The sequence below is a fragment of the Cnephaeus nilssonii genome, assembly GCF_951640355.1.
Source record: "Cnephaeus nilssonii genome assembly, chromosome: 11".
NCBI lineage: Eukaryota > Metazoa > Chordata > Mammalia > Chiroptera > Vespertilionidae > Cnephaeus > Cnephaeus nilssonii.
Window position 1 is genome coordinate 59,121,325 of NC_137082.1, and position 21,470 is coordinate 59,142,794.

Genomic DNA, 21,470 nt, shown 5'->3' on the forward strand with positions numbered 1-21,470 from the left:
ACCTCTTTCCTGTCCTTGACTCTAGGAAAGAATCATACTTTCCAGGGTGAATTAAGACTTTCTCACAGGGCTAAGATTTTCTTCCAGGAGGCACCCATAGGCATTCATTATATTCTACAGGGATACAATGCAAAAATCCCACATTTATATAAAAAACAACACAGCAACTATGCCTGCGGTGTAGGAAGTGACTGTAATGAGGGTCAGATTTTCACAACTTTTAATTGTTCAACAGAATCAAGAACTGAGGAAAGTCAACATGGCTCTTCTAAGGTAGCCCTTAAGAGTTTCAGATCATACAATTTGTCCCTAAATGTGTATTTTCTCTCATGGAAAATGTAAATAGTAGGTATATTATTTGACTACAAAACACATAATAGAAAACAACTTCTTTACTTTAAATTGTACCAGATAAAGTGCAACCAGTTCTCTTATCTAAGTTATTAAGAAGGATTTTCCTAATCTACCGTTCATCTAATGACTTGATGCTATCTCTTCTCAACAAAGTTTTTAAATTTTCTAAAGTCTTTCTTTTATTTTTATTTATTTATTATTATTTTTAAGTCTTTAAAAAGAAATAGCTTCTGGGTTCCCAGCCTTGAATAATGTCTTCCTTGCTGCTGGATAGTATAGATCAAGTTTCATAGAATTTCTTGTGATATTTTAATTATTTATTAATTATAGCTAAGTCTCCACCCTGTCGATGTGTCTCTCTCACATCAAGGTTTCTCTCTCTGTCTCTCCCCCTCTCTTCCTCTCTCTTTAAAAAGTCAATGGGAAAAATATCCTCAGGTGAGGATTAACAAAAAATAAAATAAAATAAATAACTGAGGACCCAAAGAGAGGTGTTACATATATATATATATATATATATATATATATATATATATATATATATATATATATTTGTTTAAAATATTACATATGTCTCCTTTTTCCCCCATGGACAACTCCCAAGCCACTCCCACCCCCAACTCCCCCCACTCCTCCACCCTCCTCTGCCTTCCCTCTGAGGTTTGATGGTCTGTTCAGTGTTTCTCTGTCTCTGGATCTTTTTTTGTTCATCAGTTTATGTTGTTCATTATATTCCCAGGACCCTTCAGTCCGCAGGCTGACACTCTATCCATTGAGCCAAACTGGCTAGGGCAATGAGCTCATTTTTAACAATGTTGTGCATAGGCATTACTGTTTTTCAACAGTACAGGGTTCTTCTCTATTTCCAGTGTACACAGGAGCACAGCTCCTAGCTCTCTTGCAGACAGGGAGGGTCATGTGACTAGAAAGTTGGTGATCATTCTGTTTTTTTAAAAAGCAACACTATCCCATTTCAATAAAGTTATTGTATAATATTTTAAGCATTCACCTCCATAGTTTAAATTAGTTGTATATGGCAAATTTCCAAGTATTGATATATATATATACTAGAGGCCCGGTGCATGAAATTCATGCACAGGGGTGTGTGTCCCTCAGCCCACCCTGCACCCTCTCCAATCTGGGACCATACCGGGATCGGGCCTAAATGGGCAGTCAGACATCCCTCTCACAATCCAGGACTGCTGGCTCCCAACTGCTCACCTGCCTGCCTTCCTGATTGCCCCTAACTGCCCTCCCCTGCAGGCCTGGTCACCCCTAACTGCCCTCCCCTGCAGGCCTGGGTCCCCCCCCAACTGCCCTTCCCTGCAGGCCCAGTTTCCCCCAACTTCCCTTCTCTGCCAGCCTGGTCACCCCTAACTGCCCTCCCCTGCAGGCTTGATCACCCCCAACTGCCTTCCCTTGCAGGCCTGGTCCCTCCCAACTGCCCTCCCTTGCTGGCCTGATTGCTCACAACTGCCCTCCCCTGCTGGCCTGATCACTCCCAACTGCCCTCCCCTGCTGGCCATCTTGTGGTGGCCATCTTGTGTTCACATGGGGGCAGCCATCTTTGACCACATGGGAGCAGCCATCTTGTGTATTGGAGTGATGGTCAATTTGCATATTACTCTTTTATTAGATAGGATAATTTTATCCAAAAATTATATCTATTTCTCTTCTTTGAATTACTAATCAACCTTATCCATTATGGCCCAAATAAACATGATAAAAAATGAAATATGAATAATATTAAGCAATTGTATTATGTATGATTTTTCATATTTTGATATCTTTGTTAACTTTTGGGGATTGGAATAGCCATCAACTTATATTTGCATGTGAGTGAATAGAATGATGTTAATGTGGAACATGTAAATATCTAAATATTGGCTTTTATGATAATTCTAGTATTGAAGCTTCAGAGCTCACAGTCTTTGGTAAAGAATGACCAAATATACTGCTGTCATTTCCTTTTGGATGTACTCTATATATCTTTATGGGGTTCTCTTTAGGCATTGGAAAGAACATGAACATAAAATGTTACATAAAGGTTTTCACAATGAGATTTTGTATTTTTAAATCACATTTCTTTCAAAGAATCAAATCTAATATTAAATGTTTACTAAACAATTTTTATAATCATTCTCTGAAGCAGAGAAGCTAGTCAACTTCTCATTTAGTAGAGTGAAAACTAGAGTTCATTAAACAATCTATAAGTATTTCACATTTATAATATGTACTTATTAATGTGCTAGGTATTTTGAATACATGATCCCAATCTGCATGAAACTTAGATCTAGCTGAGTTGTAGATGAAAAACATAGAATTAAATAATAGAGACAAGTTACATTTTAAGTCATTTGGTTCTGATTAGAATCCAGACAAGGAAGAAATCAATTTGGACTATTTGAAATTATTAAATAAGCTTTGCAGACAAGCAATCCTGAGTTCTACAAATGTTTATGAAGTGTAGCAGGACATGGGAATTTAGAGGTAGACAGGATACCATTTTTGACCACTAAAACCTTAGAGTCTGGTAGGAAAGAAAGACACAAAGCAATACCTTCGATATAATGTATGTTCAACAGCAGAGGACTGCAAAGGGGCACTTTGCCTGGAGTGTTTGCCATGGACAGTTGGTCATGATGCCTGGGTTGAGCCTAAAGAATGAGTAAAAGTAAGGTTGATTGCATGTAAATGGCTAATTATTTTGTATCTACAATCTGGTAATAGATTTATTTTGTATATTGCAAAGAAAAAAAAAACAATGAGTAAAAGTTAACCCATTAAAAAAAAATGGGACTGAGGCTCCAGGCAAAGGGAGCAGCATGAATGATGTCACAAAGATATGAGATGATAATTAGTATGTCGATAACAATAACTTATTTCTTACAGAATGAATGCAGGCAGACTGTGGGGCTAGGTTTAAATCTTAATGTACAGATAGTTGGTCATGGACAACGGGTCAATGAAGAGCTGGGGTCAAGCTAGAGATGAATCTGAGTCCGAGTTGGCGAACCAAACCTTTGGAGGCCGGGGGACTCTCAGTGTCCTAATCGCACACACCGTGCTCACATGCACACAACGTTCTATTTCTTTCAGGATCCGGGTTGAGAAAAGCCCAGACTAAAGGATTTGTTGGTATGAGCAGGGAGGACCACACAGAGGAGGTCCTAGGAGCAATTTCTTTAGGTGGGACACGTGCAAATGCAGGGAGTGCAGATAGAACTGCCTAAGTCTAGATTTCCCCAGGGATGAGGGCATAGCGGTGCCTCTGTCAGAGCCTAATGCTGTTATTAAAGCAGATGAAATTGAGGCTATGACACAAGAAAATCACTGGATTTCAATAATGTTGAGGTTCAAGAATTCTGGTTTGGGATACATATACATTGAAGTCTAGAACTAAAACACTTACACGTCTATGTACCTACTCTTGGCTCAGTCTCTGGGGGCTGCAGAGCAGAACTTCCCCGCTGATGCATTTTGGCACAAATGGGCCAAAGGGTGTGTTGTGAAATGTTCATTCTCCTAGTCTATCGCTTCAGCACTGAATTATTGCAAAGGCCTCCTAATTGTCCTCTCTATTTCAGTCATTGTCCCTTTTGTACACAAAGTCTGGAATGGTTATTTTTATGTGTCAACTTGTGATGCCCAGTTAGCTGGTAAAACATTATTTCTGGGTGTGTTTGGGGGCCTGTTCTGGGAAGATATTAGCATTTGATTCACTAAACTGAATAAGAAGCATTTGATTCAGTAAACTGAGTAAGGAGATCTGCCCTAACCAATGTGGGTGGGCATCAACCAATTCATTGGTGACCCGATTGGAACAAAAGGCACATTATTTCCCTTCTTGATCTGGGGCATCTATCTTCTCCTGCCCTTAGACATTGGAGCTCCTGGTTCCCAGGTCTTTAGACTCTGGAACTTATACCATCAGCCCTCCCAGTTCTCAGACCTTTGGACTTGGACTTACAGCATTGGTTCTCAGGTCTTTGGACTCAGAAGGACTACACCACCGATTTTCTTGAGTCTCCATCTTATAGATGGCAGATTGTGTGACTTCTTGGCCTCCATAGCTGCATGAGCCAATTCCTATAATAAATCTTCTGTTATTAGATCTCTATATATTCCATTGTTTCCGTATCTGTGGAGAACCCTGACAAATACGTAGTGTATTCTCAATATAGCAGAGAATGTCATCTTTTAAAATAAATGTTTTATCCTCCTCTGCTATCAACCCTGCATTGGCTTCCCATCTCACTTAGAAAGTCTTCCCAGAGGTCTATAGAGTTCTCTACCATCTCGTCTCTATTATCTCTCTGGTTTCATACCATACTATTGCCTGCCATGGTGATTCTGCTCCATTTACAACAGCTGTCTTCATTGTTACTTTAACTAGTTGGACACATTCTTGTCTAGGCCCTAGACTCTTGGGCTTTGCATATGCTTCTTACTTGTGCCTGGAATGCTATCCCATAGAGCCACTTGGCTCATTCCCTCATCTCTTCTAGGTCTTTGTCAAATATCACATTCTTGGTAAGGTCTTCCCTGACCACTGTATTCAAAACTGGCCATCACTGCTGCTAAATATCCCCCATTTTCCACTTTCATTTTCTCCATATGACTTATCACCACATAAGCATACTAAATATTTCATTTTTTTTTTTCATTGTTTGCCTCACCTGACTAGGATGTAATCTCCATAAGGGCAGAGATTTTTCACTATTGTTGTTCACTGCTGAATCACGCTAGAAACTAGACTAGAACTTGACAATAATAAAATAAAATGTTAATAACTTTTTAAAATAAATGAATAATAAGTTTTGGCATGAATGATATAAAAATATTTATTGCTTTTGATCTGTTCCCTAAGAGTATTATAAAAAATTGTTCTTTAAAATATCTCATTAAAATATTCTAAAATAAATGTTCAGGACTTAAAAACCAATTAACATTATCATAAGAATTTAAAAAATGCCTTTTTCAATAAGGGAGCTGGTTGTGATATTTAAAACCAATTAACTTAAAAACCAATTGGACTTAAAAACCAATTAACATTATCATGAGAATTTAAAAAATGCATTTGTCAATAAGGGAGCTGTTGTGGTATTTAAATATATCAACTGCCCCATAAATTTTGAATTATTTAAAATCAATAGTTTATAAAGTTTTATTACCTATTGTTTAAGGAAAGTTTCTTAACAATGGAGACTTAGAATTTGAAAATAAATCATCATTACATTTTTTTTTTGCTCAGGGATAACATGGAAATATTTTAAGCATTATAAATAGATATTTAAGAAATACATTAATAGAAAGACTATGTAAAGTTTATCATTAACATTAAAGTATTTTATTTAAACATATTTAAAATTCAGAATTATTTCCCCTAATATACACTTTATATTTTATAATTACATAAAAAGTAAACTTTTAACAAAACTCCACAGACCTCACCAAATCCTTCCATTTTACCTATTTTCTATGCAAAATTATTATATTCTATGTGTGCTATGAGGTAAATAAGGTTAGGAAGCACAGATAAAGAGGGCCTACCATCAGAAATTTCCCAAAGTGTGAACACAGGCTTGAGGGGTGGTGACTCAATGTGTGTACACACTCCAGGGGTGGGGAACCGTTTTTCTGCCAAGGGCCATTTGGATATTTATCACATCATTCGCAGGCCATATAAAATTATCAACTTAAAAATTAGCCTGCTATATTTGGTCAAACATTTAATTAACTCACCCCTAATGCCTTGGCAGGGCTAGATCAAATGATTTCTTGGGCCTTATATGGACTATGGGTCAGACGTTCCCCACCCCTGCCTAGGCTAGGGGGTGAGCAGGGAAGTCTCCAGGGGTGAAGATGATAAGATGGGTAGGTTCTGACTGTGAATGGCCTCGAATGCCACAATGAAGAGTTTGGATTTTATTTTATGGGGATAGAGCAAATTTTAGCAAATGCTGTTCATAAAATATTAGACCACATCTATAGCATTTCAAAGGCTAAATGATATATCAACATATTTATAGTGGTCATTATTTACATAAGAGTATGACTTTCTCCTCTTTCATCTCACCTTTTCAGGCGCAATTTCAAAGCCACTCCCTGCCCCATCAATGTGATAGAGATGGTTGTCTTAGAATTTTTCTGTGGGCCTTGATCACAATCTGTTTAATTTGGAGGGCCAGAAATACAGAAAGCCAGAACTACTTTTTCTTTTTGATAACTGTGCAAAGATTCTGTTTGTGGGGGAAAGATGTTCATGTAAGTTCTGCTGTGATTATCAAATTTTCTAAGATTTTGTTGCTGACATGGTTCAAATGACCACTTTATAGATTCACCCACTTTATAGATGTATATAAGAAAGACATAGATAATTTGCTCAAATGTCACGAAACTAATGAATGGCTATACAGGACAAATGATTTTGCAGGAACAAATGGTACTCAAAAGGGGATGATTTGCCCTAACTGGTTTGGCTCAGTGGATAGAGCATCGACCTGCAGGCTGAAGGGCCCTGGGTTTGATTCCGGTCAAGGGCACATGCCGGGGTTGTGGGCTTGATCCCCAGTGGGAGGCTTGCAGGAGGCAGCTGATCAATGATACTCTCTCATCATTGATGTTTCTATCTCTCTCTCCCTCTCCCTTCCTCTCTAAAATCAATAAAAAATATATTTAAAAAAGGGGGGAATGATTTAAGACATTTAATGAAAGACAAGGTTAAGGGAAAGCAACAAGGATGGAGAAGCTCCCTGAAAAGCCAACTTAGAGTGGTGGTGGGCATCTGGAGATGTTGGAGCTGTCAGCAAAGGGGTGAGTTGAGCAAAATAGCAAAAGTGTGTGTGTGTGTGTGTGTGTGTGTGTGTGTGTACACACTGTAGTAGTAGGGCTAAAAGTTGAGCATGGCCTTATAAATGTTAGCATTTTTCTTTTTCATATCTAAAAGGGCTGAAGTCAGGTGTTTATTCTTTTTAATATATAGTGCCAGTCAAAAACCTCTGAAAGCGTCATCCTGGGCATAGTAGGAGCACTTCATGGACCATTGCAATGAAATGACGTTCTTAAATCACATGCATTTTTTAAAAACATATTTTCTAAAATATACTTTTATTGATTTTAGAGGGGAAGGGAGATGGAGAGATAGAAACATCAATGATGAGAGAGAATTATTGATCGGCTGCCTCCTGTATGCGCCCCCAATGGGGATTGAGCCTGCAACCCGGGCATGCGCCCTGACCATGAATCAAACAGTGACCTCCTGGTTCATAGCTCGACGCTCAACCACTGAGCCACACCAACTGGGCTTAAATCACATGCATTTATTGTCAACCCTTAATTAATGGCAATCCAACGGACTGACACACAACTAGACTTCTGTTTCCCCTTCATTTCCTGCTTTCTGCCAGCTCATGCTTAGGAGGAAAGGGGAATGAACAAGTAAATATGTCATAACAGGGTTATGTTCCCCAGAGAAGCAAGTCCTTGGTAAGTTTGTGGACTTTGCCAGTCAAGCCCAACTTCTCTCTCAATCCTGTCTTCATGACTGTTTGTTGCCGACCCTTTGTGCTGTTCTGACCTGCAGTGTTTGTGTGCGACTGTCATCTGGTCCTGGGCTCTTTGCAGACTCTGTGGTTCCTGCCAGGTAACCCAGGCTGTGCTGAATGGTCCCTCCTGTTCCCGGTTGCTCCTGGATCTCAATGTGCCCAACTTCCTCCACCCACTCCCACTCCTGATGCTGAGAGGTGGAAAACTGCCTTTCCCAGAAATGCCTAGAAGAAACCTGAGAAATGATTCTGCCCTACCCTGAATATCTGAGGATGTCTTCAACCTGAAGGATAATTTCAGTTTTAAAACCTGAGAGCATCCTAATCAGTATGGCAATACCCAAGGCCGGCCAGATTTCCCCAGATGCTCCTGACGATCTGGTACTCTCCCAGCTTTCAATATGAGCGGCGAGGTCATGCTTCATGCTTAAAGTGGATCACCTCTTTCTTTTTGTAGGAAACCCCTCTTCACCTTAAACACAAGTTTTTAAAATTTCAAAGTACCTGATGCTTGCACATGAAGTACATTGTATATTACATTTCATGTTCCCGGGAACCACTCCACTTTATCTCATGGGCTCTCAAGACGTGGGGAGATAACAGTATTGCCTTGGGCTTGTACAGCATTAGAAACATTCTTCACACGACTTTCAAAATATTGTCTCCATCAATCTCTACAATAAGTTGTATGTGAATGAGTTAATTTCCTTTTATAGAAGATGATTCACAGGTCAAGAATCTCAGCAGTTCTTCTCAATCCTAAAATTACTGGTCTCTCCACCAGGCCAGTAGTTCTTCTGACCAGCAGTGACAGAAGCACCTAAGAACATGATGGAAGTGCTAACCTTGGGTCTCGCCCCAGACCTGCGGAATCAGAAACCCTGAGGGCCAGGCCCAGGGTTTCAACAAGCTCTCCACCTATTCTGATGCATTTCACGAGGCCAGGTACTGTTCACACTGGCTGTATATTGGACCAATCTGTAAAAATTTAAAAAAATAGTAATGCCTGGCCCCCAGGCCCAGACCAATTAGTTCAGAATCTCTGAAGGCTCAGACTTCAGTATCTTTTAAAAAAATCCCCAGCCCAGCCGGTGTAGCTTAGTGGTTGAGCATTGACCCCTGAACCATTTCGATTCCTGGTCAGGGCACATGCCTGGGTTGCAGACTCTATTCCCAGTAGGGGGTGTGGTGGAGGCAGCCTATCAATGATGTTTCTCATGGATGCTTCTATCTCTCTATCCCTCTCTCTTCCTCTCTCTCCAAAATCAATAAAACCGTATTTAAAAAACAACAACAAAAAAAGATCCGCAGGTAATTCTAATAGTGCCTAGGCTTAAAAGACTGACTGCTCCGGAAGACGAAGAACCTGTGTAGCCTGTGAATTCCTTCTGATTTAGTCTTCAATAGGCATTCCCCCAAAAGGTAACTTATATGAACCTGATTAAACACTCAAATGTTCTATGGAATCTTGGCATGCTATTTATTAATCAACTTTCTAGATGTATCCATATAAAATGTGTCCATGCAAATCTAAAACCCTTATAAGAAAATCATTATAGCTAACCCCAAAATATGTGCATGACACACCTTACCCAGAAAGCAATGCAACAATCATAAAAGCTCGCACATGAACTGCATTACTGCTAGGCATTGTGCTAGCTAGCTGCTTCATAGTCAATAGTCCCTGACTATATTAGCCCTAGAAAAGCATGGGCCACATACATAAGGGTGATCATACTTATGCATTACTTTTCTGCCCCTCTGAAGAAAGTGAAAGTTGACCCTTGAGCAGAAAGCGATCCTAGCTACCTATGGACACTCGCATCACTTGAATCAAACCATGAAAATGATTGTGCAGCTTCTGAACACTTCCCCCAAGCCGGGGAGGTAATTTTTCTCAAACAGGGACAATTAGCTGTTCTTGAGATTAAACCAGTTGGAGCTCTCATAAACAGAACAAGTGATGCACAGTGTTGAGGAGAGAAGGAAGGGGGGATATTAGGTCCTTACATTAAGCTGCCATTTCATATTTTACAAAGAACTTTCTCCTACGTTCCTATTTGGTCATATGCTTTCTCATAGAAGCAAAGATTTTCACCAGCACCACCTGCAGCAGCTGGCTATCCTTTTTTTTTTTTTTTTTTTAACTATGAATAAACGGAGGCCCCAAGTGTCTAAGTTACTGGCATAAGGTGACTAAACTTGTAAGTGGCATGGCCCAGGATGGCTGAGTTCATAATTTATGTTTGTATTTAATTAATTAATTTTTAGGCTATGCTTGCTTTAAAAAACAGGGCTAGTGACAGCTTCATGCAGAGGGAAGTAAGAGTTAAGCAAACCCAGAAAGCACTGCCTTTCAGTTCTACAGTGGCAACGCTAACACTTTACAGCCCACTAACTACCCCCCTGACCAGGCAAATGCACGGCCTGCGCTGCTGATGCACATCCAGGGCACCGCTGACTCCTCTGGAAGGTCTAGCATCAGGGCTCCTACAAATAACTTCACTGTCTGTAATGACACTCATCGATCACCATTCTAATTGGAATGTGACTAAGCAAGTCAGTCTTTAACAAGGCGTTTGTAATAATGGCGGTTATAATAATGGCTTTGAAAAGTCAATTTTTCAAATTTCTTCTCATTTACATACCTCTTACTCTCCATTGTTCTCAGTTGCCAGATAAAATGACTGGTATTATTCCCTATTGTTTTTAAAATATAATAATGGCGATAAACATGGAAAGAAACGTTTTAAGACAGAACAGCACCAAGAAGAAAGAAGTCATATGCTCTTCTGTCAGAGAGAATATCACTGCTCCCACGTGGGCACACATCCTCCCAGGCATTTCCCCTGCCGATGAGCATTTCACTAGTTAGTATCATAGTGGACATTTTCTCCAATTTTGCACCTAATATTTCAGGATTTCCTCCATTTTAACTTTCAGTGGTTGCATAGTATTCTATCTTATATACGTACCATAAATGATTTAAAAATTTCCCACTTTGCTGAATAATTACTGTTTAAACTTTTTGGTTTTCATGAGAAACATGGAGCAAAACATCCTTGTATATGAATTCCTTTTTAAGGAACAATTCCTGTAAGTGGATTTGTTGAGTCAAAAGGATTATAGAAAAATTAAGAATATGTCTTTATCAATCTATTTATCTATTTATAGATTACCAATTTACACTCCCATCACAAGTGTGTTTGAGTGGCTTGCTTCTACTTTGTACCCTCACCAAAGCTTTCAATTCAAATATTTTTGCCAATGATTGTTGGTAACTAATGCTGCCTTAAAATGTGCATTTCTTTATCATCGCTTGTCTTCAGGGACTGGATTTCATATTATTTAAGGAGAATGAGTAAGCCTGAAATTCAGCCAAAAAATATTCTGGTGCCTCCGCATTGCCTGGGGTACCCTAAAATGCACATTATCTTGGCTGATAAGCTTTTTATTAAGCTTGCAATACAAGAACCTGGCCAATTTCTAAATATTACATTTATCTGAAAGAATCACGAGAGGCGTGTGTGTGCGCGTGTGTGCGCACGCTTGTGTGTCTGTGTGTCTACATGTGTTGGTAACCATACTCAAGGGGGTCCTTACTGCCTTCTGTCAGCTGTCCTAGGAATTAAACAGCTCTGATAAGAAATTGTCAAAATGAAATGTCATTTCTGAGAACACAATGGCCTACCACAAAAAATACCCTATCTAATAAAAGAATAATATGCAAATTAACCATCACTCCATCACACCAACAAGCCACGCCCACCAGCCACACCCATCAGCCAATCAGGAGCGAATATGCAAATAAACCCAACCAAGATGGCTACGGCCACAGAGAGCAGGAGGAAGGCTTGGGTTTCCCTGGCAATGGAGGAAGCCAAGCTTTCTGCCTGCCCTTGCCGGCCTAGGCCTCCACTCAAGGCTACAAAGTTTCAATGATAGAAGATACATAAATTCAAACAGAAATGGCGGCAGCCGTGGAGCTGGAAAGAGCAGGAGGCTAGGGTTGCCCCGGGCAATGGAGGAAGCCAAGCTTTCTGCCTGCCCTTGCCGGCCTAGGCCTCCACTCAAGGCTACAAAGTTTCAATGATAGAAGATACATAAATTCAAACAGAAATGGCGGCAGCCGTGGAGCTGGAAAGAGCAGGAGGCTAGGGTTGCCCCGGGCAATGGAGGAAGCCAAGCTTTCCCCACACCCTGGCCGGCCCAGGCCTCTGCTTAAGGCTACAAAGTTTCAATTTTAGAAGATACATAAATTCCAACAGAAATGGCTGCCGCCACGGAGCAAGCAGAAGGCTTGGCTCTGCTCCAGGCTACAAAATTTCAATTGTAGAAGATAAATAAACCCCAGATACCAGGGCCTCCGCTTGAGTCGCCAGGGGGCGTGGCCGGCCTGCAAACCACCACAGGCCCCTTGCCCAGGCCACCCCACACCCCAAGGGAACCCCCACCCTGTTCCGGGACATCCTTCAGGGCAAACCAGCTGGCCCCCATCCGTGCACCAGGCCTCTATCCTATCTAATAAAAGAGTAATATGCAGATTGACTATCACTCCAACACACAAGATGGCTGCCCCCATGTGGTCAAAGATCCTGTCCCCATGTGGACACAAGATGGCCACCACAAGATGGCCAGAAGGGGAGAGCAGTTGGGAGGGACCAGGCCTGCAAGGGAGGGCAGTTGTGGGCGATCAGGCCAGTAAGGGAGGGCAGTTGGGAGGGACAAGGCCTGCAAGGGAGGGCAGTTGGGGGCAATCAAGCCTGCAGGGGAGGGCAGTTAGGGGTGACCAAGCTGGCAGAGGAGGGAAGTTGGGGGCAACCAGGCCTGCAGGGAAGGGCAGTTGGGAGGGACCCAGGCCTGCAGGGGAGAGCAGTTGCGGGGGACCAGGCCTGCAGGGGAGGGCAGTTAGGGCAAACAGGCTGGCAGGGGAGCAGTTAGACCTCAATCAGGCTGGCAGGGGAGTGGTTAGGGGGTGATCAGGCTGGCAGGCAGAAGCGGTTAGGGGCAATTAGGAAGGCAGGCAGGCGAGCAGTTGGGAGCCAGCAGTCCTGGATTGTGAGAGGGATGCCCGACTGCCCGTTTAGGACATCCCTCGAGGGGTCCCAGATTGGAGAGGGTGCAGGCTGGGCTGAGGGACACCCCCCCCACACCCGTGCACAAATTTTGTGCACCAGGCCTCTAGTACTTTTAATAAAATGAAATAATCCAATTTTACTTAGTGAGTAAAATGCCTATTAAAACACAAGGCCACCTCTATGGCAATTTAAGGCTGACACTTCTTATATGGCAGTGAGAGAGGTAAAAAAGCATTTAAAAGGGAATACATAACCTTTGTTTACAAGCAATTTTGGATCCATGTTCTAGACTCCATGTTGTTGTTTTTTTTAAAAAAAATATTTTTATTGATTTCAGAGAGGAAAGGAGAGGGAGAGGTAGAGGTAGAAACATCAATGATGAGAGAATTATTAATCGGTGCCTCCTGAACATCCCATACTGGGGATCGAGCCTGCAACCTGGACCTGTGCCCTGACTGGGAATCAAACCATGATCTTTTGGTTCATAGGACAAGGCTCAACCACTGAGCCGCGCCAGCCAGGCTCCATGTTGATTTTTTAAAAAAATAGCTAGGGTTGATGTTGACTTAAATTGTGTAATAAATGTGCTAGAAAGTTGACATAATGAAGGAAATGGATTATAGCATTTTTTAAAGAAAAATGGGCTGAGCAGTCCCCAAGGTGCACCATCTCACTGTACCCTAGGCGGCTGTGACATTTCAAAGAAATAGAGAGTAAGCGGTGGGGGGCGGTGGGGGGCGGGGGAGGAGATTGTTCCAGGTGATTCAAACTGTATGAAATTCCCACATTCTGTGTTGTCCTCATTTCTCTCTCTGGGTGATGGGTGTCTCAGCGTCACTGCGATTCCGCCCATTCATCCCAATTACAGAAGGAGCAGGATGTGACCACCCGGGCTGAGCTCTCAGCGCCTTCAAGCAGGCAGCCTTTACCGGGAGGAAGGCTAGATTTTTTAAGGCTTGACAACGCCACAGCTAATGATTTTCAGATCCCTATGTGATTAGTAGGAACTGCAGGTTACCAACAGGCTGGACCATATGCCTTTAGATTTGCAATTTGCTTTTCTGCTCATTGAGAGAAGCCTAAATTCTTGTTTTCTTATGGCCCTGGGCCTGAATCTCAGAGCAAATCAAGAAGCATTTCTTTACTATGAGGCAAATAGCTAAGAGAAGTGGAATTCTTCAGTTTCTTAAAGTGTAACATCCAGGCTCATTTTTCACACTGACCACAAGGTTACATTTTTCTGTATCAGTAATGGCTAAAAAATGTTCAGTAGTAATGGCTAAAAAATGTTCTGAGATTACCTGAGTTTAGCAATAAGCATAAGCCCGTTTTATGTATGAGTGGAATTCATCTCTAAAACTGTTGAATTGGGGAATGTTAGATAGGGCTTGACCACCCTCCCAATGTAACATTTAAATTTGTTGATGCTGTGAGCAGAACCCATGACTTTCTTCAATCAGCAGAGTATGGGGCAAAGGTGATAGGAAGCTGCTCCCCTGATTATGTTGTCTGAGAATGTCTGGCTGGGAGATCCCTCCTGTCTCCCTCTGTTGTTGGCTTTCAAGAAGCAAGCTGTCCAGGGTCTTATGACCACGAGAAAACGCATTCTGCGAACGGCTGGAAAAAAGCGTGGAAGCAAGATCTTCCCAGTTGCAACCCAACCTCAGCCTTGCAGAGGACCCAGAGAAACCACACCGCCACGTGACCTGCAGAAACCTAGGTAACAAATGTGTGTTGTTTTAAGCTGCTACTTTCGTAGTAACTTGTTTCACAGGAACGGAAAGCAGCTGCAGGTTTTGGTATTAACGTGGGCTCTGCTGTCACAAATGCACAACCACGTGGGAGCGGCTTTCACAGCAGTGAGTGGGGGCCGGGAAATTCTGGAGAGCAGAAACAGAGAAGGAAAGAAAGCTGAAAATGTGTAACTTCCTTGATAATGTGTAAGTTTATAAAAAATGAACACTTACAGCTGAGGACAGAAAAATAGGAACACACTGGTTTTGTTTTAAAATAGTGAACACGGTACAACCTGAAGGACACACGCTAAGCAGATTGGGTGCAGGGTCCTTGGGATACCATTTCAAATCAATGAAGTGTTCATTTTTCTCAACACATTTTTGATTGGCTTCAAACACAATGGAAAGGAGGTTTTGGTTCCTAAAATGAACGCTCAGTGTTGACAGTAAGGACAAGCTGATAACACCTTCAGAGATAAATGATAAGAATTTGGTAACTTCAATAGGACCAAGTATGTGATCAAATCCAACAATTTCATGGGAAAAAATTTTTTTTTAAGTTTAGAGTTAAAAAAAAAATCAGAAAGTTAGGTAAAGCATGACATTGTAGGAAATGCCAGCAAGTACTAGGTTGGCAGTTGGTAACCAAAAGTCTTATTCTTAGTCCCCGACATGCGAGGAGTTTGATGCGGATGAGCTGCGGGAACACACTGCATGGGCCTCCGTAGAATGCACGTGGGTAACCTGTTCAGCCATGGAGCTGACATGAGCAAGAGGTGGCTCTCCGGTAGGTTAAAGGCAGTCAGAAACCTGGTTATGTAACAGAGCTTCTTTTCTTATAAAAAAGTCAAAACTTTGAAATTGAGATTCTGTACTTTTTAAAAAGGCCTTCGTAGGCAACCATTTATATATGTACTAGAGGCCCGGTACACGATATTCGTGCATGGGGTGGGGGGAGAGGTCCCTCAGCTTGGCCTGTGACCTCTCACAGTCCAGGAGTCCCATGATCGATCACCTCAAAAGGTAGGCCCTGACCACCAGGCTGGGCATTGCCCCCGCAGAGGGAGGACCAGGCTACCCGCTGTAGCATTGCCAGACAGGTAGCCTGGGCCTCCCTCTTTGGGGGTGATAGATCAAGCCCCACAGAGGGAGGCCCCGCCCACCCACCGCAGCCCACGGGTCAGTGGCCTGGGCCTCCCCCTGCAGGGCGATCATGGAGCGATGGCTGGGCCCCCTACCAATCAATCTCATTGCACCCGCCTTGGCTGGCCTGGCGCCAGTGCGTGTCATAGCGTGGTTGTTCGGAAGGTCGTTCTGCTGTTCAGTTGATTTGCATATTATGCTTTTATTATTATAGATTTTGTTTCCCATCTCCAATACCTGAAATAGTCCACACACTATGTCATTATATGTACACTTTCTATCATACAAAGACAGGCTAGCTCTACAATGCAGATGAATAAGGCCTCTGATGTTGTCTGGGCTAACCACATACAATACTGAAATTAGTACACAGAGAATGCATTTACCGTTTTTATTTCGCTATGCAGAAACATACATTCACCATGGGCTGAGTGATGCAGTAGACAGTGTAATGGAGAATATATCTTTTTGAAGTCTATTTATAACTAAACAGTAAATAGCTTAATTACAGTGGAAATTCTGTACAGTTTAAGGCTTGGCTCTGAACTAGGTTGTAAATATGGACCAGATTTGGAAATAAAACAGTTTTTTAAATAAAAGAATGAAAATCAATTAAAAAATATAAGAGAGAAGAAATGAAGATAGGAAAAAACAAAACAAAACACCCCAACAGTGAAATTTCAGGATATTGTGAACTAACAAAAATACATATTTTCCCCCCAAATAATGACAATTTACATATTTAGGATCTGATAGGGAACTCTGGAAATCTTTCAAGATTGAACGCAGACCAAAGTGGACGACAAGGAAGAAATCACATTAATATGCTAAAATCAGTACTACCTTATAATGAATTAAATTACACAAAGCAGGACTGGAAGCATTAAATATTTCCAGAGGATCAGAGAGTCATCACTGTTTATGGGTTAAGAGTAATAAAACCAGGTGAAACAAGTACAAGATTCAAGTGTTGACTGAGTGGACTCGGTTATTGGCACATCTAATCTGGGATAAACCTGACACAACGGACCTACACAGCTTCTAGCATTTCAGGGTAATCTTCATTTATCTGTAAACAAAAGATCTGTCACCTAAGAAACTGCAATTTTGTTTAGACTTTAATGATAATAAACTATAAAAGGCATGGATTGGTTATGTGTTACATGAGATCACGGTTTATATTGTTGGTTATGAACGTGCAGGTATAGCTGAAAACTTAGACACTTTGTGAAAATTAAAAATGCTGCTCTTTTGTAATTTTATCGTTGCTTCATGCAATATCAGTTTAGTGCTGCTGATTCGGATTGCTTTATTATGGGAAGATTTCTCTGCCAGTGTCTTTAATTAACGGTCAAGGTTTGTTCTTCTGGATTGAAAGTTTCCACGGGCAGATACAAGTCAGTGGGGTGAGAAGAAAGAACTCCATATAGGCTCTGGTTTTCCTAATGGTTTGCATGACTGGATTCCTGTGCAGGCTAAGTTATTCCTGTAGAAAAGAGAGTTGGTCAGTTATGCATTTGAAAACACCCGAGATCAAGGTCAGAAGAAAAGTATCTTGCAGGTTATTCAACGCTCTTTTTTTTAAAAAAGTATTTTTTATTGATCTTTAGAGAGAGAGGAAGAAAGACAGATAGAAATATTCATGAGAGAGAAACATCATTGATTGGCTGCCTCCTGCATGCCCCACACTGGGGATTGAGTCCGCAACACGGGCATGTGCCCTGATCATGAATTGAACAGGTGATCTCTTGATTCCTGGGTTGATGTTCAACCACTGAGCCACACCAGCCAGCTATTCAATGCTCTTTTTGACAAGATGCTGTAAAATACCAGTATAAGTCACTGATACGCTTTGTCTTGAATAACTACAGCATCACCCAAATGGCTGAAGCTCTGTGGAGAATCTTTTTTTTGCTTTCTATCTTCCAAATTACTATCTTTCAAGTTACTTAATAACTTGAATCTGAGTGGTTTTTATGTTTTTCTTTACGAGAGGCCTCTTGTCAATCTATGTTTCTTAAACCAAAGTCAGAGAACCAACTTCTTTCATTTACAAGTGTAAAACATTTAAGAGACTTTTATTACATAGCAAAGTGTGCAAGTAGCTCATCAGTTGCATTCAGCATTCAAAGCCCCCTAGGGTGCTGAGAGCCCCACAAATGCTTGCACGGCAGGTTAGTATGCATGACAAGTCTGCGCACACACACAGGATGCTGTCTGCTTGCGATGCCGGCCCAACAGCAGCTGGAAAGGCATGCGCTTCCTGGAGGAAAGCAGGACCACAGGACTGAATTTTCCTCCTCCTGAGACGCAATGCTACACCAGGGGGGAAATCAACCCAAAGAATACAGGAAATATAAGGCATCCAAAATGAAAGTCAGTGCTCAGGTTTCCAATGAAAAAACAAAACAAAACCAAAACCAAAAAACAAAACAAAACCCAAAGCAAACAAAAGCATACACAGGCTATCACCAAACACAGTTGAAGAAAAAGCTTACAATGGGATAATGTTGCCATCAAAAGGAATAAGGAGTATATTTTATTTCCCTAGTATCTGGAACACACATATTGCACCTTTCAGAACAAAACTACCTTAGTTCTGAGCAGGTCACATGGCAAGTAAAATCAAATTTGGCCTTGCAGATTGGCTAATGAAACGAGTATAGGACAAGGACTAAAAGCAAACGCTAGCAAGATCTCGCAAGCAAGGACTCTGCTTTTCCTTTATCCTCTAGCTGGCAGTGTCTGCAAAGTCCTCTGGATGGAACCTTCAAATCTGAAACAAGCAAGCACCTGCCAAGCAATTCTCTACCCTTTTGGTAACCAGCCAGCCCTGCAAATGCCAGTGAGAGAAAAAAGGAAAGGGCGGAGTCAGGTGGAGGATGAGGGGAAAGTGCCTCATGCCACATGCCAGCCGAGGCCAAGCCAAGTGAATCAGTGCCACCTCTTACCTGGGGTCAATCCTCTCCATCTTCCGGTGTGATCTCTGTCTCTTTATGGACCACTACTTTGGTCACTGACATGTCAGGGTGCTGCTCTTTGGCCTCTTTAATTGCCTGAGCCAGCGCCTATCCCCAGGAAATCACAGAAGGGCAAAGACAAAAAGGAGGTGGAACATGCATGATCAGTAGCAAGGTGGAGACTCATGAGCTAGATCTATATACACAATTTACAAATGAGATACAATGATTGCAAAAGGAATCGGACATTGTATATTGGATAGTTAATTCAGAAAATTGTTTAGTTTACATGCTGGACTGGAAGAACAGCACTGGGAAGAACAGGGCCAACAAGTGTTTTTCTGCCCTTCTGACAGGGTATTGACCATCTCACACACACTACCTGGTCATGGTCGATGTCCGCATCGCCCGTGATGACTATTCGCTTCTCAATTCTCGTCTCTGAAATGCCTCCTTTCACAGTCTGGAAGGAAGAGACAAGTGTTATGAATTTTCCCACTTGGAGGAATAATCATTGTTCAATGGAGGAAATGGCAGAAGATGCTGACCCAGTTTTAAGTAACATCATTCTTTTCCCCCCCCCTAACTTTTCAATTACAGTTGACACAGGATGCTATGTCAGTTTCAGGTGTACAACATAGTGATTAGGCATTTATATAGTTTATGAAGTTATGACCCCGGTATGTCTAGTACCCATGTGACACCATGCATAGTTATTACAATATCATTCGTTAAGAACTGAAACAGAATTCTATGGCAGTTATTTTAAATTCTTAATTTCAGAAACAAGGATGGAATGGAACCCTTTGGATTTGGCTGGCCAGTGTTTCTGGAGCACCTATCATGTGCCAAGCATTAGTGTCAGGTAAGCAAAGGTTATCAGACTGTATATTCCCGAACAGAACTAGCTCAGGAGGACAAATATACCATGAATATAGTAGTTGAGAAAGCTCCAATGCAGCTATCCTGGCATACCCAGAGTCACATAACCATCTGCATATGCGGCCAAACCTAGGATAACGTTCCGAGGGAAGGTCTTACTTTGGTGATGTGGGTGGTGGTCGTGGAACAGGTGGTTTCAGATGTGATCGTCTGTGCACTCATTAGCACGCCGGGCTCCAAATCAGCACTAGGATCAACCTAAGCAAGCAAAGAATAAGATATCACACTCGAATGTTTACATTACCTCTCCAGATGTTTGCAGTTAGTTTAGAGCAGTGATGGGCAACCTTTTGAGCTTGGTGTGTCAAACTTGGCCAAAAAACTGAGCATAACTCGGGTAGTGTGTCACTTTGAGGAAAAAACATTATTTCGCAAATGTTTCATCCTTAGGAGCAGCAAATGTTTCATCCTCGGCATGCGGCCACCTCAGCGGCTGTGTGTCATCAGAAATGGCTACGCGTGTCAGTGCTGACACGCGTGTCATAGGTTCGCCATCACTGGTTTAGAGCATTATAGTGACCTAGTTGTCTCCCATATCACTGTGCACCTCAACCAGCATCTGACAGCTGCCACTATGGGTAAAGACGGACTCAGATGTGGCCAGAGTTAACCATCTACACTAATAAAAGAGAAAGATGCAAGTTGACCGTACCTTAACGATGCCCATCAGCCAATCAGGAGTATGCAAATTAACCCAACAAAGATGACGGGTTAATTTGCATATACAGGGGCTGAGTGGCCTGGGGGCAGGATGCTTGAGTCGTTGCCATGGCGACAATGCAGGCTTTCCTCACCACCCCAGCCGCTCAGGGCCTCTGGGCAGCGTAGGAAGGCTGAAAGGCGGCTCCGGGCTGGAGCAAAGGCGGTGCCGGCAGCCAGGGGAAGGAAGGCCCATTCTTGCACGAATCTTCGTGCATCGGGCCTCTAGTCATTAATAAAGCTGGGACTTCATAAATGAGAGCAGTGGCTGCTTGGGTTAATATTTTCCTTATCGATGGCTATGGAAATAGATGTCTGGGCCTTTTTCTACCTTTTGAGATGTAGGAAGACTTGTTTAAGGTGCCTGCTACCCCACAATCAGTACTAAAACAACAATTATTGCATCACTCTTGACAGAGACAGTCTGGCTGCTGGGTCCTCTGAGTCTCACAAATTGAAAATCATGCAGTTATACTATATAAACACACTCAGCCATGGAAGGGATAGAACAGAGTGCCAGGGCTCTGGTCTTCACAGGCTCTTACCTCTGAGGATTCGTATGTTATGGTTTTGGTTTCTGTGTGAACGACGGGCAGTTCCTTGGTAGAAATTTCGAACTTTGCTCCTCCTGGTGACACACTGCCAAAACTGATGGTTTCTGTCTTCACAGTGGATGACTGCACCAATGGGAAGCAGGGGAGTGGCTATTAGTTTGTACAAACACAGTTTTGGTTTTCTCCCTCCCAGCTTGGTGCATGTATACAAGCACAGGTTAGTGTGAAATAAATGTTTTCATATTCCATGAGGTTAGGGAAGTTGGGAAGTGAGGCACACCACAGACACATGTCCAACAGTCTCCCAGAATTCCACAGCATCTTTATGTGGAATGTTCCAGGTAAAGGAAAACATTTTGAAGGACATAAACTATTTTTCGTCCCCCTTCCTTGATCTCATAAACTAATCTTAATAAAAAAAAAATCATAAATTAGCCTTTTAAAACACATGAACTTC

At 42.0% G+C, this 21,470-nt stretch overlaps 1 protein-coding gene across 11 annotated transcripts in view; it reads right to left on the bottom strand.

Moving 5' to 3' along the window:
- Positions 1-15,992: 15,992 nt before the first annotated feature.
- The window catches only part of EPB41L3 (erythrocyte membrane protein band 4.1 like 3), a 201,209-nt gene continuing 195,731 nt past the window's right edge, over positions 15,993-21,470 (bottom strand). For 4 of the 11 annotated variants that reach the window (XM_079784357.1, XM_079784350.1, XM_079784348.1 and 1 more), the window contains 5 exons: positions 21,005-21,136; positions 19,860-19,958; positions 19,201-19,281; positions 18,810-18,926; positions 15,997-17,344 (listed from right to left, as the gene is read on the bottom strand). In XM_079784357.1, coding sequence (XP_079640483.1) covers positions 18,816-18,926; positions 19,201-19,281; positions 19,860-19,958; positions 21,005-21,136 — 423 coding nt within the window. In that variant the 3' untranslated portion in view covers positions 15,997-17,344; positions 18,810-18,815. Of the gene's footprint in view, positions 17,345-18,809; positions 18,927-19,200; positions 19,282-19,859; positions 19,959-21,004; positions 21,137-21,470 lie in introns of all 11 variants that reach the window. The other 7 variants (XM_079784356.1, XM_079784347.1, XM_079784354.1 and 4 more) reach the window with 5 other exon arrangements.